Raw genomic sequence first — 17,900 nt, 5'->3', positions numbered from 1 at the left:
ATCACTGCACATAACAGAGCGCCATTCCACTCTCCAGTCGACGTTGCTAAGATATTAGTGTAGGCATGATTCACGATCTCATGGTGTCAGTGGCCAGAGGCACAATTGATATCAATCCTGATTGTAACAGACGATTTCCGGCTGTCCCTGATGAAACAGCCGGTACAACATGTGTCCGGATTTCTTCCCTGGTTGATGTGCGGTCAGTCACTGCTGCTTGCACAATGCGCCGACCTTGATGAGGGTCTGTATTACGCGGACGTTCAGAACCTACAAGTGTGAGAATGTTGTACAGACCACTATTGAAGGCAACAACAATACACAGCCGATCCACTGTGCCTAACATGTGCGGCTATCTGTCGGCACGTCCACCCAGCATCCCGGAAGCAATGCTATCTCTTTGAAATGGCTGAGGCTGTTGAACAGAGGCACGTGGGGCATGACTATACTGAAGGATGACTGTTGCGAATACCGTACACGTCTAAACTCAACACAGTTACTGCCTGCACAGTAAAAGTAGAGGATGCCTCCAGACTGTCATCTGATCGCCGATGGGCGTGACAAAATAAGTCACTAACCCAACCCAACAACACCTGACATGCGCATGCTATACTCTGCTGTCACTCAATATAGTCCTTGGGGAGGGAGGGGGGGGGGGGTATGTGGAAGGGGCTGCATTTTTTTCCATTCAATGTTCAGGACAAAGAGGCTGCAGGAAAAATGTAAATTGTTAACTAAATGTAGCTGGAAGTGGTAGTTTCAGGTCATATAGATGCGAATTTTAACAGACAGGGAAAGGAAAAGAGCGAGAATGTGAGACACGTGATAAAGATGGTGATAGATAGAGAAGAATGGGGATGTTAACAAGGCGTTGCGTTTAGTGGCGTGTGATCGTGATACTGTTGAATAGCAGTGGCTTTAAAGCTGGCCTCGGTGGAGGTCGTGTACTCACCGCCGTTGACGATGCGCCGGTGGTGGAGGCTCCGCCTCCAGAAACCGCCCCGCGAGACGGCGTACACAGAGACGTCGCGCCACGTCAACGTCACCCCAGGTGAGCGGCCGCTCAGCGGCGACATGGCGAGCGGCGTCGACTGCAACACGGGACATTGCACACCGCTGTACTAGCTGGCGGGCACAACAGGGCACGGCGGACAAAACTCAGCGATACAGTCTCTAGCATACACTGACCGGCCAGAGCATCGTGATCACTCGGCACTGCGACACCGGATGCAGGTGTATGCGCAGAATCCCATGGTCGGTAGCCGCGCAGACACGAGGGCCAGCATGGGGAGAGCGCTAATACACAACTGGCCATTGAAATTGCTACACCACGAACATGACGGGCTACAGACGCGAAATTTAACTGACAGGAAGAAGATGGTGAGATATGCAAATGATTAGCTTTTCAGAGCATTCACTCAAGGTGGTCGCCGGTGGCGACACCTACAACGTGCTGACATGAGCAAAGTTTCCAACCAATTTCTCACACACAAAAAGCAGTTGACCGGCGTTGCCTTGTGAAAAGTTGTTGTGATGCCTAGTGTAAGGATGGTTCAAATGGTTCCGAGCACTATGGGACTCAACTGCTGTGGTCATAAGTCCCCTAGAACTTAGAACTACTGAAACCTAACTAACCTAAGGACATCACACACATCCATGCCCGAGGCAGGATTCGAACCTGCGACCGTAGCAGTCGCACGGTTCCGGACTGCGCGCCTAGAACCGCGAGACCACCGCGGCCGGCTAGTGTAAGGAGGAGAAATGCGTACCATCAGGCCTCCGACTTTAATAAAGGTCAGATTGTAGCTTATCGTGATTGCGGTTTATCGTATCGCGACACTGCTGATCGCGTTGGTCGAGATCCAGTGACTGTTAGCAGAATATGGAATCGGTGGGTTCAGGAGGGTGCCGTGCTTGATCCTAATGGCCTCGTATCACTAGCAGTCGAGATTACAGGCATCTTATCCGCACGGCTGTAACGGATCGTGCAGTCACGACTCGATCCCTGAGTCGTCAGATGGGGACGTTTACAAGACAACAACCATGTGCACAAACAGTTTGACGACATTTGCAGCAGCATGGGCTGTCAGTTGATGAATTTTGTTGAAGGTTGGAGGTTGGTATCAGATTACACCACTGGCCATTAAAATTGCTGCACCACAAAGATGACATGCTACAGACGCGGAATTTAACCGACAGGAAGAAGATGCTGTGATATGCAAATGATTAGCTTTCCAGATCATTCACACATGATCAATGTTGGAGGCGTCCCCTACAACGTGCTGACATGAGGAAAGTTTCAAACCGATTTTTCATACAGAAACAGCAGTTGCCCAGCGTTGACTCATGTAAGGAGGAGAAATGCGTACCATCACATTTGTAGCTTATCGTGATTGCGGTTTATCGTATCGCGGCATTGCTGGTTGCGTTGGTCGAGATCCAATGATTGTTAGCAGGATATGGTATCAGTGGGTTCAGGAGGGTAATACGCAACGCCCTGCTGGATCCCAACGGCCTCGCATCACTAGCAGTCGAGATGACAGGCATCTTATCCGCATGGCTGTAACGGATCGTCCAGCCACGACTCGATCCCTGTGTCAACAGATGGGGACGTTTGCATGACAACAACCATCTGCACGAACAGCTCGGAGACCGTGGTTGCTGTTACCCTTGACGCTGCATCACAGACAGGTGCGCCTGCGATTGTGTACTCAACGTCGAACCTGGGTGCACGTCATTTTTCGGATGAATTCAGGTTCTGTTTACAGCATCATGATGGTCGCATCCGTGTTTGGCGACATCGCGCTGAACGCACATTGGAAGCGTGTATTCGTCATCGCCATACTGGAGTATCACCCGGCGTGATGGTATGGGGTGCCATTGGTTACACGTCTCGGTCACCTCTTGTTCGCATTGACGGCACTTTGATCAGTGGACGTTACATTTCAGATGTGTCACGACTCGTGTCTCTACCCTTAAATCGACCACTGCGAAACCCTACATTTCAGCAGAATAGTACATGACCGCATGTTGCAGGTCCTGTACGGGCGTTTCTGGATACAAAAATGTTCGACTGCTGCCCTACCCAGCACATTCTCCAGATCTCTCACCAATTGAAAACGTCTGGTCAATTGTGGCCGAGCAACTGGCTCGTCACAATACGCCAGTCACTACTCTTGATGAACTGTGGCATCGTGTTGAAGCTGCATGGGCAGCTGTACCTGTACACGCCATCCAAACTCTGTATAACTCAATTCCCAGGCGTATCGAGGCCGTTATTACGTCCAGAGGTGGTTGTTCTGGGTACTGATTTCTCAGGATCTATGCACCCAAATTGCGTGTAAATGTAATCACATGTCAATTCTAGTATAATACATTTGTCCAAGAATACCCATTTATCATCTGCATTTCTTCTTGGTGTAGCAATTTTAATGGCCAGTAGTGTATCTGGGGACTGCGGGCAGACCCTGTAAGGGAAATGCCGAGTGCTTGATGTGCTGCTCTCAGCTGAAGCCTACACCCGCATGTTTTGTCAATATTAAGTTGGGCCCGTCTACGCCCACGCTTACACTGCAACCCTTCGAAAAAGAATCTGTTACCTCTGCTTTGATTAATATCTAAAAATAATCCCTCCGAAAATTCAGCGATTTATTTTCGCCTGACTTCTTAACCAATTGTAACTTTCAGAGAAGCTTTATGAGTGGCGAATTTTGAGTAAAACCTACACGTTTCCCTTGTTGCTGCGTTAGAATTTGCTTCTTTTGCCAAAACACAGCGGAGTTGTCTAAACTCACAAATATTTTGTGCAGACGCAATTGCTAGAGAATTCTGCAATAATGGTTTATTAAGTTTACCACGATAGGAACTGAGGAAAATTAAGATTACTATCTTACAAAACAGCACGTCCTCAGTACAAAGTAAATGTGTAATGTCTTCACTGATTTGCTCTATAACCCATAGCATTTCTCGTTTCGTCAACTGCTGACTGACTTTAAAAATGATATGCTTTCATCGAAAAAGTTTGTAGTTAGTGGAAGAACAGGTTAGATAACGAAATTTTATATAATAACCATATGGCAAAATGCTCTCCTCTTTGTGTGTTATCACTTGCCAAAATCTCATTTCGATATCCCAAACTGTTTATGACATATGAGGAATGTAGTGAATATTTTCATTCTGGCTTTATCGCTGGCGCGTCGCGATCGTAAATGAGTGTGCAACGTGAGATAAGTTTTCTCGAGATCCGTGACTGATAGAGACCTCCTGAATAGTCTAAAGAGAAATTAAGTGTGTTAGCTAAATTTCATATGCAGCAGCATATTACGTAATATGCATCAAAAGCAAAATGATAAGAGGTCCCTCTTTTTCATTGAAAATTTTTCGGATTTCGCGTAGCGTCTTACTTTCACATAAGTATCATAATAACTATGACCATTATCGAAATGATGGACACATCTTCATGAAGCTGCCACATACCGCTGCAAGTAAAACAAAAATGAAATTTTTACCGAATAGTTTCTATAAAAGCGTTGAGAAAGACTGCAAAACGAGCACCTAGATTCTGCCACGCCAACCGGGCGAAAGATGAGAGACACGGTCGGTCTCGCCTTCCGAACAAACTAATGAACTCGCCCAGCGCTTTGAACGAGAACTGGTCACCGCGCATCGGCCAACTCATCCCGTGTGGACGTCTGTGGGGGCGAGAATGTAACGCCGTAATGAAAGTATATAACCGGTGCACAGACGTATAGTCAACCGTTCTAGCGACTGGGGAAATCCACTGGCATAAGCAGCTCCTTGCTAAGCCAGATTGGTTACAGCATGCCGCATGGGAATGAGTACCTCAGAAAAAGCGAAGCATTCGTTGCTATGCAAGTGGCATGAACGTCTCTGGTAAGTGGTTGAAACCACGAGTGGGTGACAATTTGTTGAAGGTCCACTCCTCATCACCGAATGTGGAGGTCAACGTCCGATCAGCCCATAATTGGATGACATGTGTGTGGACATCTGCTGCTACATACTTGTTGGAACCCACCAATGATGTGTAGAATCTGTGCACAATCTGTGCTGTATTGCGTTTCAAGTGGGCCAAAACGGTATTAGGCAATGGTCATAATGTTCTGGGCTGTCAGCGTAAAACAACCACACTGCTCAACAAAAATTTGGTATAGTATTGTAAAATGTAGTTCACAACATTAGATGACTCCTTGACCTAGGCATTTCATGCATTATCCAGTTAGAATCCATACAGTGGGTGGTGTTTACTACTGGTATGAATTGTACCCACTTCCCAGTCTACTGCCAGCAGTCCCGTATCAGCAACACCTTCATTCAGTTTGTGTTCAGCGTTGCAGTAAAACGCCATTTGTAGAGGCATACAACACTTTGATGGAATCAGGATACTGGCTCTACGTTCAGTAGGTCATACACAGCTAGATGTTGGCGACTGGTTACATGTCACTCAAAGTGGTGTTTCTAAAGTGTGACAACAGACCTCAAAGTGGTCGTCTTCATATGACAACACCAATACAGGGTCGTTACCTCCAACTCAGATCTGCTGCGCGGAGTGGCCTCGTGGTTTAGGGCGCCATGTCACAGACTGCGCTGTCCTTCCCGCCTGAGGTTGGAGTCCTACCTCGGGCATGGGTGTGTGTGTTCGATTAAGTTTCGGGTGTGCAGCCGCAAGAATTCTCCTTCTTCTTCTAATATTTCGGCTGTATAACACTGAACCATCTTCAGAGTGGCCGCAAGACTGCGAAGAATGGCAATTCTTGGATGTTCTGATTCGGCGCAGAGAGGATGGCACTTTGAGACATGAAGTGTATCGGAAGCCGACGCACATTGATTTGTATTTACGTGCAAATAGCTGCCACAATCCTGCCCACACAATGAGTCTGCAAGATGAACTTTCCCACTTACAAAGAGTGTTTGAAGACAATGGGCACTCCCCACAGCAAATACAGAAAGCACTGAAAATAAAACAGAAAGAGGCCACAAAGAAAGCAGAAGAAGACTAAGAAACCTTTAGATCGATGGCTTTCCTGCCATATGTGGGTAGCCTGTAATCAAGAATAGGACGGATTCCTAGCAGACACAAAGTAAAAGTGATTTTTCGTCCTTCACCTATGACAGTTGCACTCGTGGGCTCCGTCAAAGATGACCTGCTGCTCCGAAAATCTGGAGTTTACAATATTCCATGTGAAAGTGACCTTTCTTACATTGGACAATCAACTCGTATTGTCCAAGAAAGACGTACAGAACCCCGGAGGTACACACGACTTTTACAACCTAACAAGTCGGCAGTCGCAGAGCACTGTGCTGACACTGTCACAGTGTGTTGTATGACAACGTCGAAATTTTGCCAGCTACACCTTTTTGGGACCTGATAGTGAAGGAGGCAATTGAAATTCGCTTGACGGCGAATTTAATTACTAGAGATAGTAGTTTAAACCTTGATAAATCATGGAATCCGGCTCTTCCTGTAATAAACTGAGAAAGACGTCATCATAGTGCAGCCCACAGTGATATATCGACAGGCCAACACAGATCGACTGCGGGGTCATAGATGTAACTAGTGCATTGTGCACATCTCTGCCGCCGACCAACCTCTCTGGCGCATTTGGCCGCATGCACAGTTGTGCGGTACACGAGTATAATAGGACGAAGCGAGCACTAGAGCGGCAGTCTTGCGGCTCACTCTGAAGATAGCTGAACGTTATACAGCCGAAATATTAGAAGAAGGAGAATTCTTGCGGCTGCACACCCGAAACTTAATGGAACAGTCTTTGCGCCGCCAAAACATGAAATTTCACATGGGTTTGTGTGTTGTTCTTAGCATAACTTAGTTTAAGTACTGTGTACGTCTACGGACCGATGATCTCAACAGTTTGGTCCCTTAGGAATTCACGCACATTTGAACATTTTTGAACTCTCAGCTAGCAGGCGCCCAACGTCAACTGCCAGAAATATTGGAAATGACTGCTCCCATGCAACAGGGACTCATATCTCGGGCCGAGGAGTGCATAGAAGATTGCATCAGGGTGGTCTACATTCCAGAAGAACAATGACAAGTCTTACACTAAAACAACTGAACCGATGCAATCTAAAGACTGGAACTTTGGATTCGATTCCCGGCGGGGTCAGGGAATTTCTCTGCCTCGTGATGACTGGGTGTTGTGTAATGTCCTTAGGTTAGTTAGGTTTAAGTAGTTCTAAGTTCTAGGGGACTGATGACCATACATAGAGGTCTGCGTGGATGCGGATATCCGCGGATATGTCCGCGGATGCGGATATCCGCGGTGTTTGTTACCAGGCGGATAAAATCACGACCGGCGCGGATATCCGCGGGTCGTCTGCGGATAATGAGCAAGGCATCTGCCCAGTACGTATGTTGCAATTTTAGTTCAAAACTTCAAGTCTGTTGACATTCTTGGAATCTTGCAGGGCCCGGGTACAGCGGATATCTGTTGTCTTTAGCCCCTGACTACGACATACGTAGCTGTACCCAAGAGACCTGCGCCTAATCCGTTTCCGCCACCGTGTCTTCTGTGTGGCCTGTGAAGTGCTCTCTGGGTGCCAAACCTTCTCGCTGTCTACCAGACAGGTGCCTGTTGCAATTTTCCGCTGACTTCAGTTAGCGTTTTCTAGTGACTGAGTGACAACGTGCATCGCAGCAAATGTCAGTGAGAGTTCTTTCTACCTTCCAAACTTTACAGAAGCTCTTCTGCGAACCGTGCAGGACTGTCTCTGGACTGAAGACCACAAAAACAACACAAATACAGTAAACCTGGAATTAAATGGATTACGAATGCGTGCGTTGCAAATCACTTCCTTTTTTTCTTGGATATTCGAAACACATCAGCATAAAGTAAGTTACATCAACGAGGCCAAATGTGTCGTACTTCTGGAGAAAATACACGTTCGAGAACAGAGAAACGTTCGAAATTGCCTACCTGACACTATTTTATTCATGTAGCCACCGTAATAGCAAATGGCTCTGAGTACTATGGGACTTAACATCTGTGGTCATCAGTCCCCTAGAACTTAGAACTACTTAAATCTAACTAACCTAAGAACATCACACACACCCATGCCCGAGGCAGGATTCGAACCTGCGACCGTAGCAGTCGCACGGTAACCACCGTAATGTTTAGTATTTAAATCAGTTGTTGCTTGCACACGACAGAAATAATGAAAGAGGAGTATTCGTAAACAGTAGTCTGCTAATGTTTTGAACTATTTAAGACGGAGGCAGGCCCGCCCAATCTGGCTTCAATACAACGTACAGCGTGAGTGTGCAGTGCCAGTTCCGTTCTTTCTTTACCTCAATGCTTGCTGCGCCGATGTTTTCGAAGTTTGCCTCTACGTAGCGTCTTTGTCTCTGGTATGACGTCATCACTCAAAGCCGACAAGTGGAATCGGACACTAGAATTATTCCAAAATGGTGCAGCAAGTGTTCACATAATTTAAGGTCTAGGTGACTGACAAAGGCAAAAGTTTCTACCAATTAACATCAATTATATTGATGCTTGTAGATAATTGCCATTTTTATGTGTCAATAGATTACAGCGCTCGTGTGCCATATTTCATTACAGAGGACTGAGTTTTCATATGTCTATTAGCCTACAGTGCGTCAGTAAAATTTATGTTCTTTGGTAGAAGGCAAATCAGTCTAATCGTAAAGGTTTGTATGCTGGTGAACTTAGGGTAAACAGCTTGTGTGCGAGTCCGCAGGGAAACAAACGCGCTGCGATTGTCGACTGTCTATAATCCATCTTAAACGGGAGCGCAAGAGAGCTGTGATCTGTGAGGCTGATACAGTCGGTCTGAGTGTACAAACACGGACGCTGACAGTAATTTAGATAGAAAGACGTTTAGACACGGACGGAAGAGTTGAGTCATGACGGCCACTAATGTTTCAAAGTTAATTATATATTATCTGCAGCGATCTGTGAGAGGTGTAACGGAATACGAAGGGCAAGAATTCCTGGGCGTGGGTACGCCAGTTCTGGTAGATAACGTTTCTTAGGCAATGAACGAAGTTCATTGTGAACTGAAGCCAGAGGAAACGGAAAAGACGTGGTTATCAGTCAGCACCTGAGAGTAAACCAGAAGTTTTTGTATTGCATAAGAGCAACGATCACATTAAAGCAGACGTTGGATTGCCAGCGGAAAGTATCCGACACATTGTTTCTTCCCAGAATGAAATTTTCACCCTGCAGCGGAGTGTGCACAGATATGAAACTTCCTGGCAGATTAAAACTGTGTGCCAGACCGAGACTCGAAATCGGAACCTTTGCCTTTCGCGGGCAAGTGCTCTACCAACTGAGCTATCCAAGCACGACTCAAGCCCCGTCCTGACAGCTTTACTTCTGCCAGTACTTCGTCTCCTACCTTTCCAAACTTTACAGAAGCTCTTCTGCGAACCGTGCAGGACTAGCACTCCTGAAAGAAAGAATATTGCGGAGACATGGCTTAGCCACAGCCTAGGGGATGTTTCCAGAATGAGATTTTCACACTGCAGAGGAGTGTGTGCTGATAAGAAACATCTAATTCTGGAAACATCCCCTAGGCTGTGGCTGAGCCATGTCTCCGCAATATTCTTTCTTTCAGGAGTGCTAGTCCTGCACGGTTCGCAGAAGAGCTTCTGTAAAGTTTGGAAGGTAGGAGACGAAGTACTGGCAGAAGTAAAGCTGTGAGGACGGGGCTTGAGTCGTGCTTGGATAGCTCAGTTGGTAGAGCACTTGCCCGCGAAAGGCAAAGGTCTCGAGTTCGAGTCTCGGTCCGGCACACAGTTTTAATCTGCCAGGAAGTTTCACACTGTTGACTGTAATGTGATGATATAGATGTTGCAGCACAATTTGGTGGGAATTATTAAAAGTGAACTACTTTATCTTAGAACCGACATGTAAAATAAGTATCAGTAGTTGTCTCATTTTAAATCAGAACTAAAAGCTGAAATGAAAATAAGCATACATATAAAGGAGAAAATTAAAGCAAATAGAAACTGCTAGATACGAGCGAAATCAAGATGTGTGTAGGTTGAAGCGATAATGTGATAAAAAAACAGAGTCTGTGAAAGAATAGTGATGAACAGGTGGGCAAAGACTGTCTTAATAGCCGTAAGGAAGTGGGAGAGCAGTGTGTGCGGAGACGAGTACTTCGATTCAGGAGCTGCTCGTCTGGTACACTGTACGAACATTGATTAGAAGATTAGATCTTCATGGAGTCACAACAGTCCCAAAGAGAATGTTTTAGTTAACCACAAGCAGTTTTTCAAATTTTATCTTCTTGTTTCGAAGCATCGGGTAGAACTTTTGAAGGATTTTAGAAATGTTTGGCGAAATATTGGAACTAGTGAAAGAAGATTGCATTTATTGAAAGTTATTTGGTATGAGACGCATTCGGATGTGGATAAATGATACCATTCTTTAGTTTACGATTGCTATCAATGGGCTATCTGAAGAAAAGGTGTAATAAAGTTCTGACATATTGTTTGTTGTTGTTGTGGTCTTCAGTCCTGAGACTGGTTTGATGCAGCTCTCCATGCTACTCTATCCTGTGCAAGCTTCTTCATCTCCCAGTACCTACTGCAGCCTACATCCTTCTGAATCTGCTTAGCGTATTCATCTCTTGGTCTCCCTCTACGATTTTTACCCTCCACGCTGCCCTCAATACTAACTTGGCGATCCCCCGATGTCTCAGAACATGTCCTACCAACTGATCCCTTCTTCTAGTCAAGTTGTGCCACAAGCTTCTCTTTTTCTCAATTCTTTTCAATACCTCCTCATTAGTTATGTGATCTACCCATCTAATCTTCAGCATTCTTCTGTAGCACCACATTTCGAAAGCTTCTATTCTCTTCTTTTCCAAGCTATTTATCATCCACGTTTCACTTCCATACATGGTTACACTCGCTACAAATACTTTCAGAAATGACTTCCTGACACTTAAATCTATACTCGATGTTAACAACTTTTTCTTCTTCAGAAACTCTTTCCTTTCCATTGCCAGTCTACATTTTATATCCTCTCTACTTCGACCATCATCAGTTATTTTGCTCCCTAAATAGCAAAATTCCTTTACTACTTTAAGTGTCTCATTTCCTAATCTAATTCCCTCAGCATCACCCGACTTACTTCGACTACATTCCATTATCCTCGTTTTGCTTTTAGTGATGTTCATCTTATACCCTCCTTTTAAGACACTGTCCATTCCGTTCAGCTGCTCTTCAAAGCCCTTTCCTGTCTCTGACAGAATTACAATATCATCGGCGAACCTCAAAGTTTTTATTTCTTCTCCATGGATTTTAATACCTACTCCGCACTTTTCTTTTGTTTCCTTTATTGCTTGCTCAATATACAGATTGAATAACATCGGGGACAGGCTACAACCCTGTCTCACTCCCTTCCCAACCACTGCTTCCCTTTCATGCCCCTCGACTCTTATAACTGCCATCTGTAAATAGCCTTTCGCTCCCTGTATTTTACCCCTGCCACCTTCAGAATTTGAAAGAGAGTATTCGAATCAACATTGTCAAAAGCTTTTTTTAAGTCAACAAAAGCTAGAAACGTAGGTTTGCCTTTCGTTAATGTTTCTTCTAAGATAAGTCGTAGCGTCAGTATTGCCTCACGTGTTCCAACATTTATACGGAATCCAAACTGATCTTCCCCGAGGTCGGCTTCTACCAGTTTTTCCATTCGTCTGTAAAGAATTCGCGTTAGTATTTTGCAGCTGTGACTTATTACACTGTTAGTTCGGTAATTTTCACTTCTGTCAACACCTGCTTTCTTTGGGATTGTAATTATTATATTCTTCTTGAAGTCTGAGGATATTTGGCCTGTCTCATACATTTCGCTCACCAGATGATAGATTTTTGTCAGGTCTGGCTCTCCCAAGGCTGTCAGCAGTTCTAATGGAATGTTGTCTACTCCAGGGGCCTTGTTTCGACTCAGGTCTTTCAGTGCTCTGTCAAACTTTTTACGCAGTATCGTATCTCCCATTTCATCTTCATCTACATCCTCTTCCATTTCCATACTATTGTCCTCAAGTACATCGCGCTTGTATAGACCCTCTATATACTCCTTCCACCTTCCTGCTTTCCCTTCTTTGGTTAGAGCTGGGTTTCCATCTGAGCTTTTGATATTCATGCAAGTGGTTCTCTTTTCTCCAAAGGTCTCTTTAATTTTCCTGTAACAGTATCTATTTTACCCTTAGTGAGATAAGCCTCTACATCCATACATTTGTCCTCTAGCCATCCCTGCTTAGCCATTTTGCACTTCCCGTCAATCTCATTTTTGAGAAGTTTGTATTCCTTTTTGCCTGCTTCATTTATTGCATTTTTATATTTTCTCCTTTCATCAATTAAATTCATTATTTCTTCTCTTACCCAAGGGTTTCTACTAGTCCTGGTCTTTTCACCTATTTGTTCCTCTGCTGCCTTCACTATTTCATCCCTCAAAGCTACTCATTCTTCTTCTACTGTATTTCTTTCCCCCATTCTTGTCACTTGTTCCCTTATGCTCTTCCTGAAACTCTGTACAACGTCTGGTCTTTCAGTTTATCCAGGTCCCATCTCCTTAAACTACCACCTTTTTGCAGTTTTTTCAGTTTTAATCTACAGTTCATAACCAATAGATTGTGGTCAGAGTCCACACCTGCCCCTGGAAATGTCTCACAATTTAAAACCTGATTCCTAAATCTCTGTCTTAACATTATATAATCTATCTGATACCTTTTAGTATCTCCAGGGTTCTTCCACGTATACAACCTTCTATCATGATTCTTGAACCAAGTGTTAGCTATGATTAAGTTATGCTCTGCGCAAAATTCTACCAGACAGCTTCCTCTTTCATTTCTTAGCCCCAATCCATATTCACCTACTATGTTTCCTTTTCTCCCTTTTCCTACTGACGTATTCCAATCACCCCTGACTATTAAATTTTCGTCTCCATTCACTACCTGAATAATTTCTTTTATCACATCATATATTTCATCAATTTCTTCGTCATCTGCAGAGCTAGTTGGCATATAAACTTGAACTACTGTAGTAGGCATGGGCTTTGTGTCTATCTTGGCCACAATAATGCGTTCACTATGCTGTTTGTAGTAGCTTAACCGAACTCCTATTTTTTATTCATTATTAAACCTACACCTGCATTACCCCTATTTGATTTTGTGTTTATAACCCTGTATTCACCTGACCAAAAGTCTTGTTCCTCCGGCCACCGAACGTCGCTAATTCCCACTATATCTAACTTTAACCTATCCATTTCCCTTTTTAAATTTTCTATCCTACCTGCCCGATTAAGGGATCTGACATTCCACGCTCCGATCCGTAGAACGCCAGTTTTCTTTCTCTCGATAACGCCGTCCTCCTGAGTAGTCCCCGCCCGGAGATCCGAATGGGGGACTATTTTACCTCCGGAATATTTTACCCAAGAGGACGCCATCATCATTAAATCATACAGTAAAGCTGCATGCCCTCGGGAAAAATTACGGCTGTAGTTTCGCCTTGCTTTCAGCCGTTCTCAGTACCATAACAGCAAGGCCATTTTGGTTAGTGTTACAAGGCCAGATCAGTCAATCATCCAGACTGTTGCCCCTGCAGCTACTGAAAAGGCTGCTGCCCCTCTTCAGGAACCACACGTTTGTCTGGCGTCTCAACAGATACCCCTCCGTTGTGGTTGCACCTACGGTACGGCTATCTGTATCGTTGAGGCACGCAGGCCTCCCCACCAACGGCAAGGTCCATATTTAATTTTCAGCGTAACTTCAACATTATCTATTGTATTTCATTACAGTAGACACAGAAGTAATAAATATTCACTGTTCAAGAAAATTTTGAAAAGTGAAAATATCTGTTATTGGACCAATCAAGGCAACTGGTTTCCTTCTTTGAGTCAGGCAGTTTCCGTGAATGTGCTATAGTGTAATAGTTGTTAAATATTATACACATCTAAATAAATGTCAATAATTCTTTATTTTTAGGAGTATTTTTAGAGTGTGAAGCCGAATAACATCTATTTGAAACCAATGTGACTAAAAGTAGAAATGTCGTCTTAGAAGGTAAAAAGACACTTGTGACTGATTATCAAAACATTTACAAACTATTAGAAAATGACAACCATTACTTAAAATTTTGTTCATAGCGGCTTACTTAGACATAAGATTTGACAACATTCGAGGTGGCTTACTCAAGGCAACTATCACTGCATTACTAAACAATACCTAGTCTCCGTCCACAGCACGTAAATTTATAACAAAATGGTGCGAACTTGTCGTACTTTCCAATGAGCGCTGCAAAAATGTTATAACTATTACAACATCTGTATGATGTTTCAGTCGCCGGTGCTTGTCTGTTAAAAGAACTTCGTGGAAATTCTACCTTTTTATACTGTTGTTATGTGTCTATGTGGAACAGCTCACGACTGAGATAGAGCGTCTTTGGCAACAAGGTCAACACTTAATGAACGGTAATACTCGCCTATTGTCAGTATCAACAGAGAAATCGAGCTGGCCCAGCGAAGGAGCCGGTCCATCAACATCAGCATTCCCCTACTTACAGGGAGCCTATGGAATAACTTATTCGTGTAAAATGTAGCTATCGTCCTACATTAATGTGATACGTGCAGTCCTGCGACTGAATGTGAAGGCTTCTCGATGACAAGTAGGTTCTGGTTACGTGATGTTCCTCTAGTTGGAATTATTGCTAGAATGTGACGAGAAAAGGCAGTTGGTCATAAATTAGGGTGACCTTGCAATAGTGACGTAATGTTAAGTTAGTTTTGATCTTGAAAGGAGTAAGAAATGCACCCTATTCAGAGAAAAGTAATATGACAAATAAGCAGACCAAGTACTTATTAAGTTCGTTGTTGTACATTAGGGATTTTGGGGGAATGAGACATAAGCTATGCACTTCTACATCTACATCTACATATATACACCGCTAGCCACCAAGCGGTGTGTGGCGGAGGGCACAATTCGAGCCAGAGTCTTATTACCCCCCCCCCCCCCCTCCCCTCGCCCCTCACGGATCGCAGAGGGAGAAACGACTGTCTGAACACTGAACGCCTCAGTACGAGGTGACCACTGCGCAATATAAAAGCTGGTGGTAATAATATATGCTCTATATCCTCGGCTAAGATCTGACATTGGAATTTAATGAGCAGCCCCTTCCATTTAGATCGTCGTCTATCTGAAAATGTTCCCACTTCCAAGTTTCTATGAGATCTGTAACGCTATCGCGATGGCTGAATGTACCAGTCACGAATCTTGCCACTGTTCTATGGACTTTCTCAATCTCTTGAATCAGACTCGAACGGTAATGGTCCCATACAGACAAACAATACGCTAAGACCGGACGAACTAAAATATTGTAAGCAATTTCCATTGTTGAAGGACTACATCGCTTCAGGATTCTACCAATAAACTGCAATTTAGAGTTCGCCTTACCCGTTACTTGTGTAATCTGATCATTCCATGTATCATTCTGAATAGTCACACCCAGATACTTAACGGATGCTACCGCTTCCAAAGACTGGGCATTTCTTGTGTACTTGTACGTTAATGGGGATTTTCGCCTTGTTATACACAGTAGGTTACACTTACTAATATTGAGAGATAACTGCCAGTCATTACAACACACATTTATTTTCTGTAAATCCTCATTGATTTGTTCACAACTTACGTGTGATACTACTTTCCTGTAGACTACAGTATCATCGGCAAACAGTCTAATGCCGCTGTCAGTACCATCAACCAGATCGTTTATGTAAATCGTAAAAAGCAGCGGACCTATTACGCTGCCCTGGGCTACTCCTAAAGTTACGCTTGTTTCTGTTGAAATCACTCCGTTCAGGACGACATACTGCTCCCTGTCTGTTAGAAAACTTTCTATCCAACATCATATGTCATCGGATAGACCGTAAGAGCGCACTTTTTGGAGCAAGCGAAAGTACGGAACTGAGTCGAACACCTTTCGAAAGTCGAGAAATATAGCATCAGCCTGGGAATCGGTATCTAGAGCGTGTTGTATATCATGCACAAAGAGGGTCAGCTGTGTCTCGCATGACCGCTGTTTCCTACCGTACTGATTTCTGGAAAGGTTATTATGTCTGAACATAAAATATGTTGACGATGAAGGCGATGTGAGTGTGGAATTCATGTGTTCAAAATGCTGGTATATAGGCGACACAAAGCACAGTAGTATCAAAGTATCTGCAGAGAGTGGATATTAAGGGCTGAAAGGCGTATGTAGGGATAGCGAGAATGGAGGCAGCGTTATGTAAACAATAATATGGTTGGTACCATCAGGATAAAAGGGTGTAGCTTGCAGCCAATAACGTTTTGTATATGTTAATAGACTAAATCGCTCGCATGGGATATTTAATTATACAGGACTGAGTAAAGAGAAGAGTATTAGCCCTTAGCCTCAATTTGTTATGGGAGGTTCTCCTTTCCTTACAAGTGTTGCAGGCGGAATGATCGTACCAAATACTTTAATTACGATAAAGACAATGATGGCAGACGTGACCCTACGGATGTTTCTCTCGAAGTCCTAGTTTCACAGCACTGCGGGACCTTGTGGAAACATACAGGTCGGCCGGTGTGACCGAGCGGTTCTAAGTGCTGCAGCCTGGAACCGCGCGACCGCTACGGTCGCTGGATCGAATCCTGCATCTGGCATGGGTGTGTGTGCTGTCCTTGAGTTAGTTACGCTTAAGTAGTTCTAAGTTCTAGGGGACTGATGACCTCAGGAGTTACGTCCCATAGTGCTCAGACCCATTTTGAAACAAACATACAGGCCTTAAGTGGCTCCGGGTTGAATATACAGAGTGTTACAAAAAGGTATGGCCAAACTTTCAGGAAACATTCCTCACACACAAAGAAAGAAAATATGTTATGTGGACATGTCCGAAAACGCTTACTTTCCATGTTAGAGCTCATTTTATTACTTCTCTTCATGGAATGGAAACACACAGTAACATAACGTACCAGCGTGACATCAAACACTTCGTTACAGGAAATGTTCAAAATGTCCTCCGTTAGCGAGGATACATGCATCCACCCTCCGTCGCATGGAATCCCTGATGCGCTGATGCAGCCCTGGAGAATGGCGTATTGTGTCACAGCCGTCCACAATACGAGCACAAAGAGTCTCTACATTTGGTACCGGGGTTGCGTAGACGAGAGCTTTCAAATGTCCCCATAAATGAAAGTCAAGAGGGTTGAGGTCAGGAGAGCGTGGCGGCCATGGAATTGGTCCGCCTCTACAAGTCCATCGGTCACCGAATCTGTTGTTGAGAAGCGTACGAACACTTCGACTGCAATGTGCAGGAGCTCCATCGTGCATGAACCACATGTTGTGTCGTACTTGTAAAGGCACATGTTCTAGCAGCAGAGGTAGAGTATCCCGTATGAAATCATGGCGGTGAATCGAGGAAGTACAGTGCACACTGACGAAACTAAAATGAGCTCAAACATGGAAATTAAGCGCTTCCGGAGACATGTTCACATAATATCATTTCTTTATTTGTGAGTGAGGAATGTTTCCTGGAAGTTTGGCCGTACCTTTTTGTAACAGCCTGTATACTTTCACTAGCAACAATTACGAATCAATCCAGATATGTATTTCTATGGGTTTTTTTCCTTGTTTTGTTGTAAGAACTCAGCCCGGACGATGTTAAAAATATTTCTGCTGGATGCCGTGTGGCCAAGGCGTAATTGACACCACAACAGAACGATGTCGCTAAACCAGAAGAACACGTGAGCTCATATAGTGGATGTAGTGTAGTGAAACCGCATGTGAGACAGGGCGCGGGACACAGCAGCAATGGAGGAATACCGGGGTAACCGATAGGGAGAGTTGTTCCGCGGACGGGGAGACGGAAGCCCCGGGA

General features: G+C 44.3%; 1 protein-coding gene across 2 annotated transcripts in view; it reads right to left on the bottom strand.

Annotated features, from left to right (window-relative positions):
- LOC126354403 (protein scarlet-like) overlaps positions 1-17,900 on the bottom strand; it is a 188,627-nt gene that overhangs the window by 150,405 nt on the left and 20,322 nt on the right. For both annotated transcript variants that reach the window (XR_007565320.1, XM_050004014.1), the window contains exon 2: positions 953-1,091. Coding sequence is in view for 1 of the 2 variants with exons in the window: in XM_050004014.1 (XP_049859971.1) it covers positions 953-1,091 (139 nt within the window). In the remaining variant the exon portion in view is untranslated. The remainder of the gene's footprint in view (positions 1-952; positions 1,092-17,900) is intronic.

This window comes from Schistocerca gregaria, chromosome 3 (genome assembly GCF_023897955.1).
Source record: "Schistocerca gregaria isolate iqSchGreg1 chromosome 3, iqSchGreg1.2, whole genome shotgun sequence".
In the NCBI taxonomy this organism is placed as follows: domain Eukaryota; kingdom Metazoa; phylum Arthropoda; class Insecta; order Orthoptera; family Acrididae; genus Schistocerca; species Schistocerca gregaria.
Note: the sequence above shows the minus strand (reverse complement) of the source record. Positions and strands in the feature narration are given on the sequence as shown.